Here is a 17,185-nt window from a genome sequence, read left to right on the forward strand (position 1 = left end):
CCTCATCTCCTCCCCGCTCCTCCTCTCCCCTGGCAGGACAGGAGAGATGAGGGAGGGTATGGTGACCACAGCCCAGGACTTGAGGGAAGTGGGCGGCCACTGAGCTCCGGGTGAAAGCCTCTGGCACCTCCGTGGTCACTTAGGTGACACCTACAGGGGCCTTGCTGCCATCTGGCCCTGTCCCGTGTCCTAAATGACGATGGCCCAGGTGACACCATGGATCCTCCACGTGACATAACAAGATCCATAACTTAGCTCCCTTTTCCTGGTTTCTTTCCTTTTTTGAGAAAGAGAAAGACAGCTCAAGAGGTTTAATAAGTGACTTCTAATCGGCTTTAATAAACACAAAAGATTATTTCGTATTTACATTGGATTTTTCAAAATATTCATCAGCTCCATGAGAAGAGAAGGAGAAGGAGAAAGGATCTTCTTTTGAGGGCCTGACTTGAGCGGTTCTTGGTGCCTGGTACTTTCATATAGATGTACCCACTTAAAGCTCACAGCTGCCACCTGGCAAACAAGAATCTTGTAGTTCAGAGAAGGCAAGAACCTTCCCTGAGGTCACACCTAGGGGTCGATCCCTGCCTGAGCATCCCTTACTGCAAAGTCCCCGTGATGTCCACATCACAGGGCTGGGAAGTGGTGGGAGGACAAGGCAGGGTCACACACACAAGTACACAAACACAGGGGTCCCCCTCACTGTCCTGCCTGGGCACAGGGTCCTGGGGTAAGGGTGGGGGTGGGGTGGTCCCTGGGGCTTGGGTCTCAGCCTGGAGGCAAGGAGATCATTCTGGGGCCCTCCAAGGCCAGATCACAGTGGGCTCTTCGTTTCTGGGTTGCAGTGTGGAATCCTCAGATGTGAACTGGAAAAAGAAAAAAAGCGGAGGAATAAAAATCATTTGCCAGTCAGAAATGAGGGACTTCTCTGCCATGGCTTTTATCACAGACCATGTCAACTCCCTGATTGATCAGTGGTTTCCCGGTAAGAGAACGTTCTTGAACCAAGTCTTTGGTCATGTTAACATTTCTTTACGAATCAGGGCGGGGCTCATTATTTTGGGAGCAGAAGTCTCACTGGGATTCAGCGCACAGAAACCAGAGAGGTCCTACTGGCCCTTTGGCAGAATCCCGATCCCTGGGGGCATCCGGCTGTGACCTGGGTTTGGGCGCTACGGGGAAGACATGGGCCCAGACCCCACAGGATGTGTGCAGGCCTTAGCCTCGGGGCTGCCCACAGTGTGTGGGAAGACAGACAAGCCCTGGGTGCCCCACGTGGTCCAGGAAGACCCTCAGTGTGAGCTTCTCACGGGTCTTGTTTACACAGTGAGGACACTGCTGAAATCTGAGGGGACTCCATGGGCGGGGTGGGAAGGCAAGGGAGCCACACCTGTCGAGGACCCCCATTTTCCTTTCCTGCCTGCCCCCACCCCCAAATCCCAGAGGTGACCAACCACCCACATGGCCCTTTGATCAGCTTCTTCATTGACAGTCCGCCCAAAAAAACACCTTTTGGAGTGAAGCTTTTGAGGCCCTCTGTTTTGCTACCAGAGTGGGAACAAACCCGTGGGGTGTTCTGCAGGGAGGAGGCTGTGAGGGGCAGACCAGGCAGCCTCTTCCCCATGAGCCCTCAGCCTCTGAAGGCTGGCGGCTGAGAGAGCAGAGAATGGGTTTGGACTCCAAGACCTGCTTGGCCAGCGCCCTCACCTCCCTGAGCTGGCGTCTCTCCTGCCACATCACTGTGTCCCAGGACAGCGTCAGAGGAGATGCTTAAGGAGCATGGCAGGCCGTGCTCCAGATGCATGGTCTGGACACCGGGGCCTGGGGGCCTTCCAGGGCTGATGGGAAAGCTGACCTATAAGGAAAAACGCTTAGAAAGGGGCCAACAGGGACACTTGGGTGGCTCAGTCAGTTAAGCATCCTACTCTTGGTTTCTGCTTAGGTCATGATCTCGGGGTTCTGGAATAGAGCCCTGTGTGTCAGGCTCCGTGCTCAGCAGGAAGTCTGCTTGGGATTCTCTCTCTCTCTCTCTCTCTCAGATATATAAGTAAATCTTTTTTTAAAAATGAAAGAAAGAAAGGGGCCCAAGAGAAGGCAGTTTGGTGTGTGACTTGTGGCAGTTTGGGTATGTTTGGTCATCCAAGGAAGCCTCTAGACCCATATGAGCCTCCCTGGGCTTTTGTGATGCCCCGCCAACCAGTGAGCCCCATAGCAGGTGCTGGGGAGATTTGACAGCTTGTTGGGGGGGGGGGCATTCGATCATCACCTGAGACAGGGCTGCTCAGGATGGCAACTGGCAAGATGTGTGACACACGGGCCTGCAGATAGCAGATGCGCCCAGAAGGTTCCAGGAGACCCCTCCTACCCTGCACAAGGCAGGCCATCAGCTCACCCTGAGGCGCCTTGGAGGCTACTTCTTTGCACCTCCTTTCAGAGTGTGTGGAAAAGCTGTGTGCTTTTGCCCCGGGGAACACAGGTAAAATGACTAGGTTCTGTCTATCTTATAATTTGTACTCATTTCTCCCCCCTGCCTTGCTCTTCTAGGAGGGATCATAGTAATTGCAAGCCTTATGTTTCTAATTTTAAGCTTAGCTCCTTATTGGTTGTGGTTCAGTTTCTGGAGCATGGCATAGCTCAGACGCAGCCTGCAGCATCCTGCCGGGGCCCAGCTGTGCAGGAGGGATCCCCAACCTCTCAGCCCCTCCTCAGCCAGCCCGCCGAGGGTCTAGACCACCCACCGGCTGTCCAGTGCATCCCTGACCTTTCCCGGTGCTGGGCTTTCAGGATCTTGCTCTCCAAAAAAAGAACCCAAGGATACAGTCATGGTTCAGCCACTCCCTAGGGTCCAGGCAGGAGCACCCAGACCCCCTCCTATGAAAAGCCCACCCCGCCTGGGTGCTGCTCAGGGACCCACCTGCGGCCGCCTTCATGTAAACTATCTCCTGCTCTGTCCCCATTTAGCCCTGACGGCCACAGAGAGCGACGGGACCCCGCTCATGGAGCAGTATGTTCCCTGCCCCGTGTGCGAGACCTCCTGGGCCCAGCACACGGACCCGAATGAGAAAGCAGAGGACGTGCAGTACTTTGACATGGAAGACTGCGTGCTCACAGCCATTGAGCAGGACTTCATTTTCTGCCCCAGACACCCTGACCTCCCCGTGCCTCTCCAGGAGCTGGTTCCCGAGCTGTTCATGACCGACTTCCCAGCCAGGTAGGCCACCGTGCCCCTCCTCTGATTCCTACTTTCCTGCCGGCTCAAGGACGAGAAGGCGGATTCTCCTCGTGTTCGAGAAGGGGGCGCTCCCAGGCCTACAGCCTCATTTTCCTCTCTTGGCAAATGCTGATTCCTACCTGCTGCCCTCAGGGTGGGCATTTGGATCCCCTACATCTGTTCTTGCAGTGAGTCAACCTCTAACCTCAGATAATGACTGGGGAGAGAATGCTGGAGAAATAGAGAATGCTTTGTGGTCCCACCCAACAGGAAATGGTCACAAAATCCGAGTGCTGGGGAAAAGATGGACGGTTCTATAGTCATGGAAACCAGAAGCTATGACTCAGTGTCCCCGGAGATAATTTGACATTGGCAGTTACCAACTGTTTTGGAGTTATGAAGTCCTGTTGTTGTCTTAGTCAAAGGATTGCTATCTCTGGCTTCTTTAAAGAAAAGTAAACTTTTGGGGGGCAGTAGTAAGAGTATTTATATTCTCATTTTTCCAAATTGCCCCCCATCCCAAAGAATCCATGTGGAGTCCTCTGAGATATTGCAGGATTGGGGTCGGTCTATCAAATTAAGAAATTGCTTCCTACATTGGATGGTGTCCCCCCAGAGCCCTTTCTAGTCACCCCAGTTACCTCGCTGGTCAAAATGATAATTAAACACCGCTCTTCTGCAAAATGGGCTCCCTTTATTCCTAGAACTCTAACGTGAGGGCTATCGTTTCTCGGAGACCACGTGCCGAGTTGTGTAGATGCATGAATCAGATTTTTGGGAGAGGGGGGCCCAATGAGGCATCGTCAAATGTTAGGATTTTCATTTATTTGCTGAACCTTGTTGGGTTTTATGCCCCCACTAAATCTGGGCTGTGGCATCTCCTGTATGAAATCGGGAAAGTCAGATTGGTTTGGATCGAATGGCAGGCCATAGCATGGTTCTTCACTGAAGGTACTTGGCCGGTAGTTGAAAAGCCTGACAATGTGGACAGGATTCCCAGCCCAGCAGAGGGTCCCTGGAAACTTGAGCTGGGGCCCAGCTGGGGCCCTAAAGCATCACGCTCCAGGAGTTTCGGTGGGTCAGGGTTGGGGGAGTTACCAAGTATCCAGGGAGCCCTGTCCTGTGGCCCCGAGTTTACGGGAGTCCTAACAGAATGGCCTGAGGGATCCCCAGCATTCCTGCTGCTCCCCGTGCCCATTGGGGAGGCTCCCAAGGGCCCACACTGCCCAAGTGTGGTTTGAGGGGAGGGCACTTGGAGAAGAGCCCGGCTCCTCTGCAGCACCACCAAGGGCTCCAGGGGAGTGCAAAGCATGACGTGGAGCTGGGCAAAGGCTGAGCAGCTGCAGAATCTGTTCCTGGAAGGCATGGAAAATAACTGCCTGGTGGGGTCAGCCTATGGGGCCAGGATGGCTCCAGTGGAGGCACCTCATAGGCAGCTGGTGAGGGACCCAGAGAGACTCAGCAGAGCAGGGGGAGGTCCTGAAGTGGGAGGGCCTCTGGGCTGCCCGCCCCTCCCTCCCTGCCTCCTATCATCCCCTTCCCGCTCCCTCCTTCCCAGGAGTGACTTATGGTCTTTCCAAAAGCCCAAAAGAAATCTCCCCTTTACCTAGGATTAGAACACACAGACCAGGGAGGTCTAAACTCCCTGCCCTTGGGTGGAATCCTAGCCATCGACTATGCACACACGGCTCATGCCGGTCAGAAGGCCTCCGCGGCCGCTTACATCATTCCTCGCGTAATAAAAAGAAATAAGGAAACAACCAACCTAGCAGTAAATAAATGCAGCTTGTCTGATGGATGCTAGCTCTCAAAGCACAGAATCTTTGGGAAGAAAACATCCAAAGGAATTTTCTGTCTATGAGGGCCACTTGGCCTGGCTTCCCCCGGTGCTAGCCACCATGCATGCCTACGAGGCAGTTTGCATTATGAGCCCACTTTACGGAGGAAACCCAGGCTTGTTGAGGCCACATAACCTGCGTACAGCCATGGGTTATCCTGGATCTGTCTGACCCCATGGGTGGCTTTGAACTATGACTCCCTGCAGTGGAAGAAATGACCAAGGGTGTCCTCACATCCACCCACCGCCAACCTCTCCGGGGAGCGGTAAGGGACCGGTTAGGGAGGTCTGACCCGTGTGCTGTGTTTCTGGCAGGCTCTTCCTGGAAAACAGCAAGCTGGAGCACAGCGAGGACGAGAGCAGCGTCCTGGGCCAGGGCGGAAGCGGCACCATCATCTACCGGGCCCGGTACCAAGGCCAGCCTGTGGCGGTGAAACGGTTCCAGATCAAGAAATTCAAGAACTTGGCCAATGCCCCAGCGGGTAAACAGGGCCCCGTGTTGTTTCTTTTCAGACACGTGCTCCCACGGAAGACTTGGGGAGACTGGAAGAGGAGAGGAGGGGGGACGAGGCTAGCGGAGGGCCCTGGGCAGCCGACCTGCCTTGTTCCTGGCAGGATGTGGGATAGGCCTAAACGTCAGGCTGAGCAAAGCTTGGAAATTGTTTGGGGAGATTATTTTCTTGTCTAGATGCGAGCCCCCAAGAGCACGGGCCATCCCTACAATTTCCATCTGCTTCGTGGCCGTCACAGGCCTGGCACATGGTGGGTACACACTCAGACGTCAGGTGGACCCCTTACCCCGTAGGACCCCTCTCAGCCATCGCCACTGAAGGAAGGAAGGTGGCAGTCCAGGTGAACGGATGGGGAAGCCAGCATGCGCCCTCCTTCTCTGCCACCCACATGGAGGAGGAAGGAGACACCCTCTTGCACACCAAGCACAGCTCAGAGCTGCTACCTACCTAGAACAACCCATCAAGGCTCCACAGCCAGCCAGTGCGGGTACTGGGCGGCCCCCTCACTCCCAGCCGGCTGAATATCACACTTCTCACTACCCCCTGGCTTAGCATGTTCATCCTTATGATCATTAAGGTCGTTTACACTCTTGGTAGAAAAATCAGAATCATAGAGCGAGGTAGAGAAAGCAGATCAGAAAGGAAGAGACAAATTGTTACTATACGAAGAGAATGACTTCCTGCACAGAAAAATCCGAGAGAATCTACTGACAAATATGAGAGCCAGTAAAAGTTTCACGGAGGTGCCAGACGTGAGCTCAGCCTCAGAATTCAGCAGCGTTCTCGTGTATGGCAAAGACCCGTTGCTAGAATGCAGCAATTAAACTGTAAGGTGTGGAGGGATAGTGAATAGATACCGTTCAGTTGAGTTCTCATTTAAATCCTAGCGAGGATGTGCGTGCCTGTGTGTGAGAGAGAGAGAGACAGATCTCACTCACTGATTCTAAATGCGTATAAAGTGACAACATCCCAAGAACAGCTGGGACAGTCCTACAGAGGGAGGCAAAGGCAAGAGGCCTGCCCAGCAGATGTCATGACTTACACCCCTGCAGACATGAAGGCAGTGTGCTCTGGGGCTCGGCCAGGCCCGCCGGGGCGCAGACACAGCCGTGCGTGTGGGGGGGAAGCTGGTACATAGCGGCGGTGACATCGTGACTTAGAGCGGAGAGGCGGACCGGTCGCTAATTGAGGCAGACCCTTGGGTCAGACTTTACGCCATAGTCAAAAAATAAATGCATAATGGGTTGAAGAGCCAATGTGAAAAACAAGTTTTATACTCAAAAAACAAATTTGGCTGGCCTACACACAGATCTGGCACAACTGATGCATTTTAACTGCCAAGGGTTTTTTTTTTTTCATGCTGTTTAAACCTCCGTGTCCACAAATCCCTGATTTGAAGACCTGAACGTAGGGGAGGAGTAGATTGGGATGCAAGAGGACAAGCAGGGCCTGGTGGACCCCGCTTGGTGACCTCAGGGCCAGCCACAGACCGGTGGGTGGTGTCCCGCCCCCACTGACTTGGCAGGAGAGGCCCTTTGCGAGGGGGTGGGGGCCTCGGGCCGCCACCTTGCAGGGGTTACAGCGCAGACTGGAAATTGCCCCCTCCTGCCAATAGACCTTGCTCCTCTGACCTGAGATGATGTGTCACAGGCCCGTGGTGGCCCCAGGTTTCTCTCTGGCTGAGGAGAGAGTGCTGGTTCTCTCTTGGCTACTGGCGGGGAGTCGGGCGAGCATGCCCTCAGCATCCCTGTGGCAGCCGGGGCCTGGTCACCTTCCAGTCCTGCCGCTTGAGCCAGGCTCTGGGTGGCACTCAGGGATGCAGAACTGGAATAGGCTTAAATGCGGCTCCCCCGCAGCCCCTCGAGTCGCCGTGGGGCAGCTCTGCGTGTGGCAGGACCCCCACCCGAGTGGCCCTAGAGAGGGTCCCTGGGCAGCATTGATGGCCATGCTCTCCCTGCAGACACCATGCTGAGGCACCTGCGGGCCACGGACGCCATGAAGAACTTCTCGGAGTTCCGGCAGGAGGCCAGCATGCTGCACGCCCTGCAGCACCCCTGCATCGTGTCGCTCATAGGCATCAGCATCCACCCTCTCTGCTTCGCCCTGGAGCTCGCCCCTCTGGGCAGCCTCAACACTGTGCTGTCTGAGAATTCCAAAGGTACCAGTCGCGCCGAGAACATTCCAAAGGGATTGCCCGGGGCCCGGCCCCGCCAGATACAGCCCCGGGAGGCCAGGGAGCCCATGGCCGGCGGCAGAGGCCCCAGGGAAGCGGGATCCCTGGGGCTTCCCTCCTCCTGCCTGGCCTGGCCGACTGGGGCAGAGCACACCTGCCCCACGGCTCCCCTGGCCAACTCCCTATGGGCGAAGAAAGGCACTTCACCAGGTCTACACCCTGAACGGTGGTGTTGGCAAGGCTGGAAGAGCTTATGGTTTAGAGTCAGACGGGACCGCCTTCCAAGTCCTGGTTCTCTGCCATAATCCCGTAAATCAGTACCTCGTTTACTGGCCTGTAAAAGGAGGATGGTGATAGTCCCACTGAGGGGGGCGGTTGAGGGTCTCAAATGAGGCAGCCCAAGGGGGCCTGAGCAGTAGCCTCGTGCCCCCAAGCCCACCAGCCACGTAAAGCTCTCCTTTCCCCGGAACGCACAACGCGTGTCCACCATCGTTCAAACTCTGAGACCCTGGGGTCGGTTTTATCTTATTTTTTATTTTTTTTTAATTTTTATTTTTTTTAAAGATTTTATTTATTTATTTATTTATTTGAGAGAGAGAATGACAGAGAGAGAGAGAGCACATGAGAGGGGGGAGGGTCAGAGAGAGGCAGACTCCCTGCTGAGCAGGGAGCCCGATGCGGGACTCGATCCCGGGACTCCAGGATCATGACCTGAGCCGAAGGCAGTCGCTTAACCAACTGAGCCACCCAGGCACCCTATCTTATTTTTTAATGAAATTTTAAAATAATTTTCCTCAGGAAATGAATAGGGAACTAACTTCCAAAGAGCTGACAGAAGGAGAGGGGTAGCAGGCTCTTGACTCAGGCAGAAGAAACGCATTAAACTCAAATCGTTTCTCCCTCAACGGAAGAGAACTTTTTTTTTAATGAAGCTCTTATCCCCGCAACCCACCGCTTGACAGTAGAGCAAACTTGGCCTGCGATGAATTTTGAATCCTTGCCCTTTTAGTAAAAACACCAACAATTCCAGGCATGAAATACCATGAATGAAGCTATAACAATAAGCATCTCTCTCCTAAATACGGTTTTATTTCAGAAGGTCATTCTCTATCTCCACTGGCATCCAGCATGGGGAATGATGAGAAGTGTCCGTAGAATATAAAGTATCTGGGGAGAGAGAAGGTGAGAAAAGACCGCTGTTGTAATGGTAGTTTGGTATTTTTTTCTTCTTTGCAAAGATTCTTCCTTTATGCCCCTGGGACACATGCTCACCCAAAAAATAGCCTACCAGATTGCCTCCGGCCTGGCCTACCTGCACAAGAAAAACATCATCTTCTGTGACCTGAAGTCGGACAACATTCTCGTCTGGTCTCTTGACGTCAAGGAGCACATCAACATCAAGCTGTCGGACTACGGGATTTCACGGCAGTCATTTCATGAGGGTGCCCTCGGCGTGGAGGGCACCCCTGGCTACCAGGCCCCGGAGATCAGGCCTCGCATCGTGTATGATGAGAAGGTACCCACAGCCCGGCCCACTGTCAGCCCCATGGCACCTGCAGCTTCTGAGCTCTGTTTCCCCGGGCACTCTCCTCTCCCTCTCCCTCTCCCATGCTCGACCAGGGGGGCTCTGGCTTGAACCAGAAATGCACAGGGGTCTGTGCCCACCTCCGAATGTCAAGGTTAACTTCTCCTTAGCTTCAGGAACAGTGAAGTCTCCGAACTCTGAAGTCTCTAACCTTGATTCAGAGGCAAAGTCAAGGTGATACACAGCGGACAATGAGTCCAGGACAGAAATAGGTCTGCATTTGGCTCCCAGCTCTGCCATTTAGACATATAAAATGGGGACAGTGGACCAGCCTCCTGCGGGCTCATGCGGAGCAGTCAGAATAAGGATGGCAAAGCCTCCTGGCCCGTAGGTGCTGTCCCCAGTGGCAAAGATGGCCGAGACAGCATGGCCAAAGCCAGGAAAAGAGAGTGAATTCTTTTTTTTTTTTTTTTTTAAAGATTTTATTTATTTGACACAGAGAGACACAGCGAGAGAGGGAACACAAGCAGGGGGAGTGGGAGAGGGAGAAGCAGGCTCCCCGCAGAGCAGGGAGCCCAATGCGGGACTCGATCCCAGGACTCTGGGATCATGACCTGAGCTGAAGGCAGTCGCTTAACCAACTGAGCCACCCAGGCGCCCAAGAGAGTGAATTCTAACAGGACAAGCGTGGACTCCCCGAGCAGCTGCATGGCCAGCCTCGGCCAAGATGTTAGCTGAATGTTTACCTTCTTCCCTGAAAGCTGTTTAGTAGATACAGGCAGGCAGACAAGCTGGAACCAGCTTCCAGCTAGTGTTAGCCCTGGTTCACCAGTCACCCAGCCCTGAAACTCCCCTGGTCTATAATTTTTCATTATTTGGTGGTTTGCAGATGAGTCATTGCCTAATTGCTTCAAGAATGACCTAAACAGCCTGTAGTCCCCATGCTGTACGTTACGTCCCCATGATATTTTATAACTGGAAGTTTGTACCTTTTGACCACCTTCAAATAAAAAAGGAAAGAGAATGACCCTAGTGGGGGTGCCTGGGTGGCTCAGTCGGTTAACCATCTGACTCTTGGTTGCGGCTCAGGTCATGATCTCAGGGTCACGAGACTGAGCTCCATTGAGTTAGGATTCTCTTTCTCCCTCTCCCGCTGCCCCTACTCCATCCCTCTAAGAAAAAGAATGACCTTAGCATGTATGGGTTAACTCATCACCTGCGGCTATTAACCAAAATAGAAAAGGCAAATCAGAGTAATAAAAATAAGAGCTTCTTAAGTAGCAGGTGATACAGACCAGGCACCTCGAAACTAAGATTATAACAGGAACCTTCACATTGAAAGCTCTCAGGCCTATGTCGGCCATTCTCCTGCTAAAACGTTACCTCTCGGCCCTCATGGAGGCCGAAACTAACTTCTCCTTTTTGGGCCCTTTGATGACATTAAAATTAGAGGAGTCAACATGCTGTGATTTAGGAGACATTCCCCCTTTATGATTTGCATACACTGCCCTTCTAGTGCCAAGCTCATTGAGCTGAGGGTCCATGTTCTCCTGCCTTTTCTTGAGTCTCAAGGATAAGGAGCATGGCATCCTTGGAGACCTTACCCAGTGCCTGATGGCTAGCAAGGTCTCAGTGTGTGTTTATTAGATGGATGGGTGGCTGGCTGGCTGGATGCATGGATGGAAAGAAGGAAGTATGGGAGGATGGATAGGCATATGGACAGAAGAACAGATCATCGGATGGCTGGATGAATGGGTGGACGGGAGTATAGATGGATAAATATGCAAAAGGGTAGGCAAATGGGTGCATGGATGGATAGATGGATGATAGATGAAGAAAAGTAGGGGGGGAAGGGGGAAGGGAGGGAGGAGGGAAGGACTGGAAGGTGGAAGGCTAAAGAGGCAGAATAATGGATGGTCAGATGGTTGGTTGGATGTCTGGACAGGTGGGGAGTGATGGATGCATTCATGGATGGATTGATGACCGTCTCCCTTTGGGCAGGATCCCTGGTCCGATTGTGTCTTCTGCTCCCTCCATCACAAGGCCAGCTTATGAAAGCTGCTGGGCCCAGGCAGGGGACCTGACTTGGCTTGCCTCTTTGCCCAGGTAGACATGTTCTCCTATGGAATGGTGCTCTATGAGTTGCTGTCGGGACAGCGGCCAGCACTGGGCCACCACCAGCTTCAGATTGCCAAGAAGCTGTCCAAGGGCATCCGCCCTGTCCTGGGACAACCAGAGGAGGTGCAGTTCCATCGGCTCCAGGCCCTCATGATGGAGTGCTGGGACACGAAGCCTGAGAAGGTACCTGAGGGCCCGGGGCCTGGGGGCCTGGCACCTCCTGCCCCTGTGGTGGAGGCTCTGGATCTCCAGAGTACATGTGTATGTCTACTTGCCCATCCTCGCTAAGGGTCTAGAACGAAGGGGGCAACCTTTCTCTGCTCTCCTCTTCTAGAAAGAGATAGATAGATATTGCTCCTCATACATCCAGCTTATTTTCTTTGCATGCGTGTTACTCTCGGGAAAAATGAGCTCTCCTTTCCTCCCCAGCCTCTGTGTCACACCATCAGGCAAGCATAGCATCCCAACCCCTTTATAGCAGTAGAGTCCCCATGCGAGAGCAGAGAGAATGTACGCATCTCTGTCTAGAGTAATGGGGAGCAGGTTTGCTTGTGAGAGCAGGAATCATGATATCATTTTAAAGCTTAGCTGTTTGGGGGGAAGAGGCCAGTGGTTTCAAGGTTAAAAGGCATTTATCAAATTAGAGGGTGCGGATTTAATGAACTGGGAGTAAAATAAGGTCTGAGAAAAATTCCCCGTAAGGTTGTACATCCGTGGGCACGGGGGTTGGAACATCAGAGTTTAAGCTAACCTGACAACCTAAGTTCAGGTTGCTAAGGAGAGTGATGACCCAGGCTGCCAGACACTCTGGCCCCTGCAGTTGTCTTGGCCTCTTGCTTTGAGCAGTTCCTAGTCCTTCCTCCCTTGTTCAAGACCATTGGTTTCACGGGCAGGATAGGCATCCGTCTGGTCGTTAATGACTCTTGCTCACAGCTCTGGTGGCCTCTTTCCCTCAGCGACCGCTGGCCCTGTCGGTGGTGAGCCAGATGAAGGACCCGACCTTTGCAACATTCATGTACCAGCTACCCTGCGGGAAGCAGACCACCTTCTTCTCCTCCCAAGGCCAGGAGTACATGGTGGTGTTCTGGGATGGGAAAGAGGAGTCCAGGTAATGTCCCAAGGTTGGCTGTGCCCTGCTAGTATCGGGGGGCGGACTGTGGAATTGGGGAGCAGGCAGGGATGACCATGGTGAGAAATGTCTAGTGGACAGTGGGTTAAAAGCCTGATGGAGTTCGCTCCAGAGAGAAAACTTGAGTCCACACAAATAGATAGGCATGTAGGCATTTGTGGTTAAGAGAAGCAAAGAGAAGGTGGGGTCTGCCAGGGTGCATGGTGTCAACAGAGGGCTTTGCTTTTTGTACTTGTTTTTTTCCTTCTTCATCCCCATCCCCTATTTCACCCATCCCCCCCACCCCCCTCCCCTCTGGCAACGACCAGTTTGTTCTCTGTGTTTATGAGTCTGTTTCTGTTTTATTTTTTCTTTTGTTTTTTAGATTCCACATGTAATTGAAATCATATGGTGTTTGTCTTTCTCTGACTTATTTCACTTAGCATAACACCTCCACGTCCATCCATGTTGTCGCAAAGGCCAAGATGTCATTCTTTTTTATGGCTGAGTAATATTCTACGTGTGTGTGTACCACATCTTTATCCATATGGATGGACACTTAGGTTGCTTCCATATTTGGCTACTGTAAATAAAGTTGCAATAAGCATAGGGGGATGCATATATCTTTTCTTTTTTTTTTTTTTTTAATTTCTTTGAGAGAGAGAGAGCAAGCACGAATGGGGGGTGGGGGGCAGAGGGAGAAGCAGACTCCCGGCTGAGCAGGGAGCCCGATGCCGGGCTCAATCCCGGGACCCCCGGATCATGACCTGAGCCGAAGGCAGACGCTTAACTGACTGAGCTACCCAGGTGCCCTGCGATGCATATATTTTTTCAAATTAGTGTTTTCATTTTCTCCAGGTAAATACCCAAAAGTGGAATTACTGGATCATATGCTATTTCTATTTTTACTTTTTTGAAGAACCTCCGTACTGATTTCCAGAGTGGCAGTGCCAGTTTACACTCCCACCCAGAGTGCACGAGGGTTCCCTTCTCTCCACAGCCCCTCCAACGCTTGTTGGTTCTTGTCTTTTTGATACTAGTCCTTCTGACAGGTGTGAGGTGATATCCCATCGTGGGTTTGATTTGCTTTCCCCTGATGATCAGTGATGTTGAGCATCTTTTTAAGTGTCTGTTGGACATCTGGATGTCTTCTTTGAAAAAATTGTCTTTTGAAGCCCTCCGCTCATTTTTTCTTGGTGCTGAGTTGTATAAGCTCTTTATATATTTTGGATGTTAACCCCATATCAGATTTATCATTTGCAAATATCTCCCATTCAGTAGGTCGCCTTTTCGTTTTGCTGATGGTCTCTTTTGCTGTGCAAAAGCTTTTTAGTTCGATGTAGTCCCAGTTGTTTCATTCTGCTTTTGTTGCCCTTGCCTCAGGAGACAGATCCAAAAAATACTGCTAAGCTTGATGCCCAAGAGTTTACTGCCTCTGTTTTCTTTTAGAAGTTTTATGGTTTCAGGTCTCACCTTTAGGTCTTTGAGTTTATTTTGTGTATGGTGTAAGAAAGTGGTCCAGTTTCATTCTTTTGCATGTGGCTGTCCAGTTTTCCCAATACCACTGATTGAAGAAACTGTCTTTCCGCTCATTGTGTATTCTTGCTTCCTTTGTCATAGATGAATTGACCACATAAGTTTGGGGTTATTTCTGGGCTCTCTATTCTGGTTCTGTTGATCTATGTGTCTGTTTTTGCGCCCATACCCTCCTGTTTTGATTACTGTGGCCTTGTGTATAGTTAAAAATCAGGGACCGTGGTACTTCCAGCTTTAGTCTTCTGTCTCAAGATTTCTTTGGCTTTTCGCAGTCTTTTGTGGCTCCATACAAATTTTAAGATTATTTGTTCTAGTTCTGTGAAAAATGCTGATGCTCTTTGATAGGGATTGTATTGAATCTGTAGACTGCTTTGGGCAGTGTGGACACTGGAACAATATTGATTCAACTAGTCCATATACATGTGTCCATTTATTTGTGTCCTCTTCAGTTTGCTTTATCAATGTCTTAAGTTTTCAGAGTACAGGCTTTTCACCTTCTGGTTTAATTGTATTCCTAGATATTTTATTCTTTTTGGTGCAACTGTAAATGCAATTGTTTTCTTAATTTTTCTTTCTGCTAGTGTGTAGAAACACGACAGGTTCCTGTATATGAATTTTGTACCCTGCAACTTTTCCGAAGTCATTTATTAGTTGTAATAATTCTCCCATCCTGGAAGGACTCTGTTTTAAGATGGGTGCTATTTGCAGCTTGATGGCAGAAGAAGTAAATGATGCCGGGGGTCAGGGAGAGAGGACGGCGACTGGGGTGGAGTTGCTGAGTAGTGAGAGGGGTGGGGGACCCAGAGCCAAGCAGGATTAGGGCCCTTACCTGAGAATTTGTGGGCCTTCCCTTCTAGTCGCATCTTTTTCTCAGGGAAGTGGCAGGAAGGACAAAAGCATGGGAGAGGTTTTGAATATTCGAGAAGATGACGTGTGACATGAGCACTAGCGCATGAGACCAGGGTGGTTGCAGGACAGCACTGAGGCCCGCTGGAGGTTGGAGGTCAGGTGTTGGAAATGAGGCTCATCCACAGGGTTATGTGTCCCCAGCACGGTTTGCTGCCCGCAGATTGCAAGATAGGCAACAGTTGGTTTTAAGCAGAGTTGGGTTTTTGGCAGGAGGGAGAGAAGGGTATGGGTGGTGGAGGTATTTTCAAGAGGGTTATGACAGAGATGGATCATGAAACCTAAGTGGGTCCATAAAGTGGATAAGGAACAATGGAAAGTACCAGAGAATCCTAGATCTTAGCAGAGTGTAAACAAAACCAAAAACCCTGTGTTGAGTTATGATAGTAGGTGGAATGTTCTGGAAAACTCAGAGGTAGAGGTCAGAAAATAGGTCCTTGACACTGAGTAGGTGGGAGGGGTGCAGATATTAGTAAAGCCGGGATCCGATGTGCAACTTAGGGAGAGGGTGGCTGGGGTAAAGTGGGAATAAGATCACTGGGAAACGAACAGGAAGTCACAGAACCAAGATGCCAGGGTATTGGAAAGATAGACTTTGCAATCTCCAAAAACCCATCTGGTGAGATCCTTCAGTCCTGGTCAGAGTATGAGGTCTCTCCCCTAGTGGGACATCTTCAGAGTCACGAGAGTCACGGGGACTGAGTGTTCTGACATAAGACATGGTCTAAGAAACCATGTCCTAAAGAAATATGTATATTTGTGCATGTGTATATTTATTTACTTTTACTAATATTTATATATGTAAATATATATGTTTTCAGTAATTACATTGCCGGGCATTGCACATTGTGATATTTGGCATGCAAAGTATGAAAGATAGGTTAAATTAAAAAAAACCTGTACTCCTGAATTTAAATTTTTGGATTCATGATAGATTTTATCTTTAAGAAAAATAAACTCATGTTTCCTAGTCCTGCCCGTTGAAAAGTCCTAACAATAATGACCGCCTACAAGTGATGACCCCTGGGACCCAGGTGGTGGTCTCTAAGTGCCAGAGGGAACCAGGGCTTATTTGAGAAGTGGATGACTCCAGGTCTGGGACAGGAAGATGGCCAGAATATCTGACACACCAGAATCAAGGATGCCATCAGATACTCGTGAGGGTAGATTAAAGGGTTTTAGGAGTCAACCCAGAGAGGTTCCTACTGGCCAAGGATAAGGCAGTCGGCCATTAGTAAGAAGAATTGCAGTGGGTTGAGACACATCAAATTTTTAAAATTCATGCGTTTCTAATGCTACTTAATAAAAACAAACAAACTGGGGCGCCTGGATGGCTCAGTTAAGTGTCCAACTCTTGATTTTGGCTCAGGTCATGATCTCGGGGTCTTGAGATCAAGCCCTGCGTCGGACTTCACGTTCAGCAGGGAGTCTGCCTGAGACTGTCTCTCTCCATCTCCCTCTGCGCCTCCCCCTGCTCATGCTTTCTAAATAAATAAATAAATAAAATCTTAAAAACAAAAACCCCTCATTGATCACCATTGAAGGCTCCTAGAGAACCAACCCATTATTTTGAAAACTAGTATATACAGAAAGAATCAAGGTTTTATTCTGCCTTTCCTATGTGAACTCTACCCCAAGGTCGCAAAAGAGAGAAAAGGAGGAAGTTTCTCTTTTTAGAATAAATGAAGCTAATAAATGAAGAGGGAATGCCAGAAATAGAATGTCAGCCTTTTGCAATCTCTACTGAAATAGTGGATATAAGGCAGTGATCATTCATGGTCACAAAAGGAGTGAGAATGGGACATTCCCAGTAGAAATCCACACCCCCAATCCCCCAATGAGGAAATGTTCTTACCTTAAAAAAAAAAGCAAACAGAATCTGATCAAGACTCGAGATTGGGAGCAGGGGGATGAGGCAAATGGCACCCCAGGTATGTGGGGACCACACAGGACACCCCCAGAATCCTCAGCATATAACCTACCAGAGAAAAAAGAGAAAGGGGAAGGGGAGAAGCCAGTCAAGAGACTGAGAGACATAAAGACCCGTGGAAGTGTGGGCAAAAGATGTGTGTGACCTGGGTAAATAACTTCAGTCTCCGCCTCAGACAGTGAGGACACTGGATGCCCATGGGGGACGGGGGCGGGGGGGGGGGACAGAAATGCTAAGGGAAGGCCAGTTCCAGGGAGCAAACAGCGGCCCTCATAAACGACAGCTTGTTAGTTCTCAGAGCACTTGTGTTGGGGGATGTGTTTCCAGGACCC

At 50.7% G+C, this 17,185-nt stretch overlaps 1 protein-coding gene across 8 annotated transcripts in view; it reads left to right on the plus strand.

Annotated features, from left to right (window-relative positions):
• LRRK1 (leucine rich repeat kinase 1) overlaps nt 1-17,185 on the plus strand; it is a 123,985-nt gene that overhangs the window by 96,874 nt on the left and 9,926 nt on the right. For all 8 annotated transcript variants that reach the window (XM_064569997.1, XM_064569993.1, XM_064569996.1 and 5 more), the window contains 7 exons: nt 843-982; nt 2,959-3,208; nt 5,361-5,527; nt 7,518-7,715; nt 8,969-9,246; nt 11,362-11,556; nt 12,330-12,481. In XM_064569997.1, coding sequence (XP_064426067.1) covers nt 843-982; nt 2,959-3,208; nt 5,361-5,527; nt 7,518-7,715; nt 8,969-9,246; nt 11,362-11,556; nt 12,330-12,481 — 1,380 coding nt within the window. The remainder of the gene's footprint in view (nt 1-842; nt 983-2,958; nt 3,209-5,360; nt 5,528-7,517; nt 7,716-8,968; nt 9,247-11,361; nt 11,557-12,329; nt 12,482-17,185) is intronic.

Source organism: Mirounga angustirostris, unplaced genomic scaffold (assembly GCF_029215605.1).
Source record: "Mirounga angustirostris isolate CCGP_5_RB_7025 unplaced genomic scaffold, mMirAng1.0.hap1 SCAF_9, whole genome shotgun sequence".
Classification (NCBI taxonomy): Eukaryota; Metazoa; Chordata; class Mammalia; order Carnivora; family Phocidae; genus Mirounga; species Mirounga angustirostris.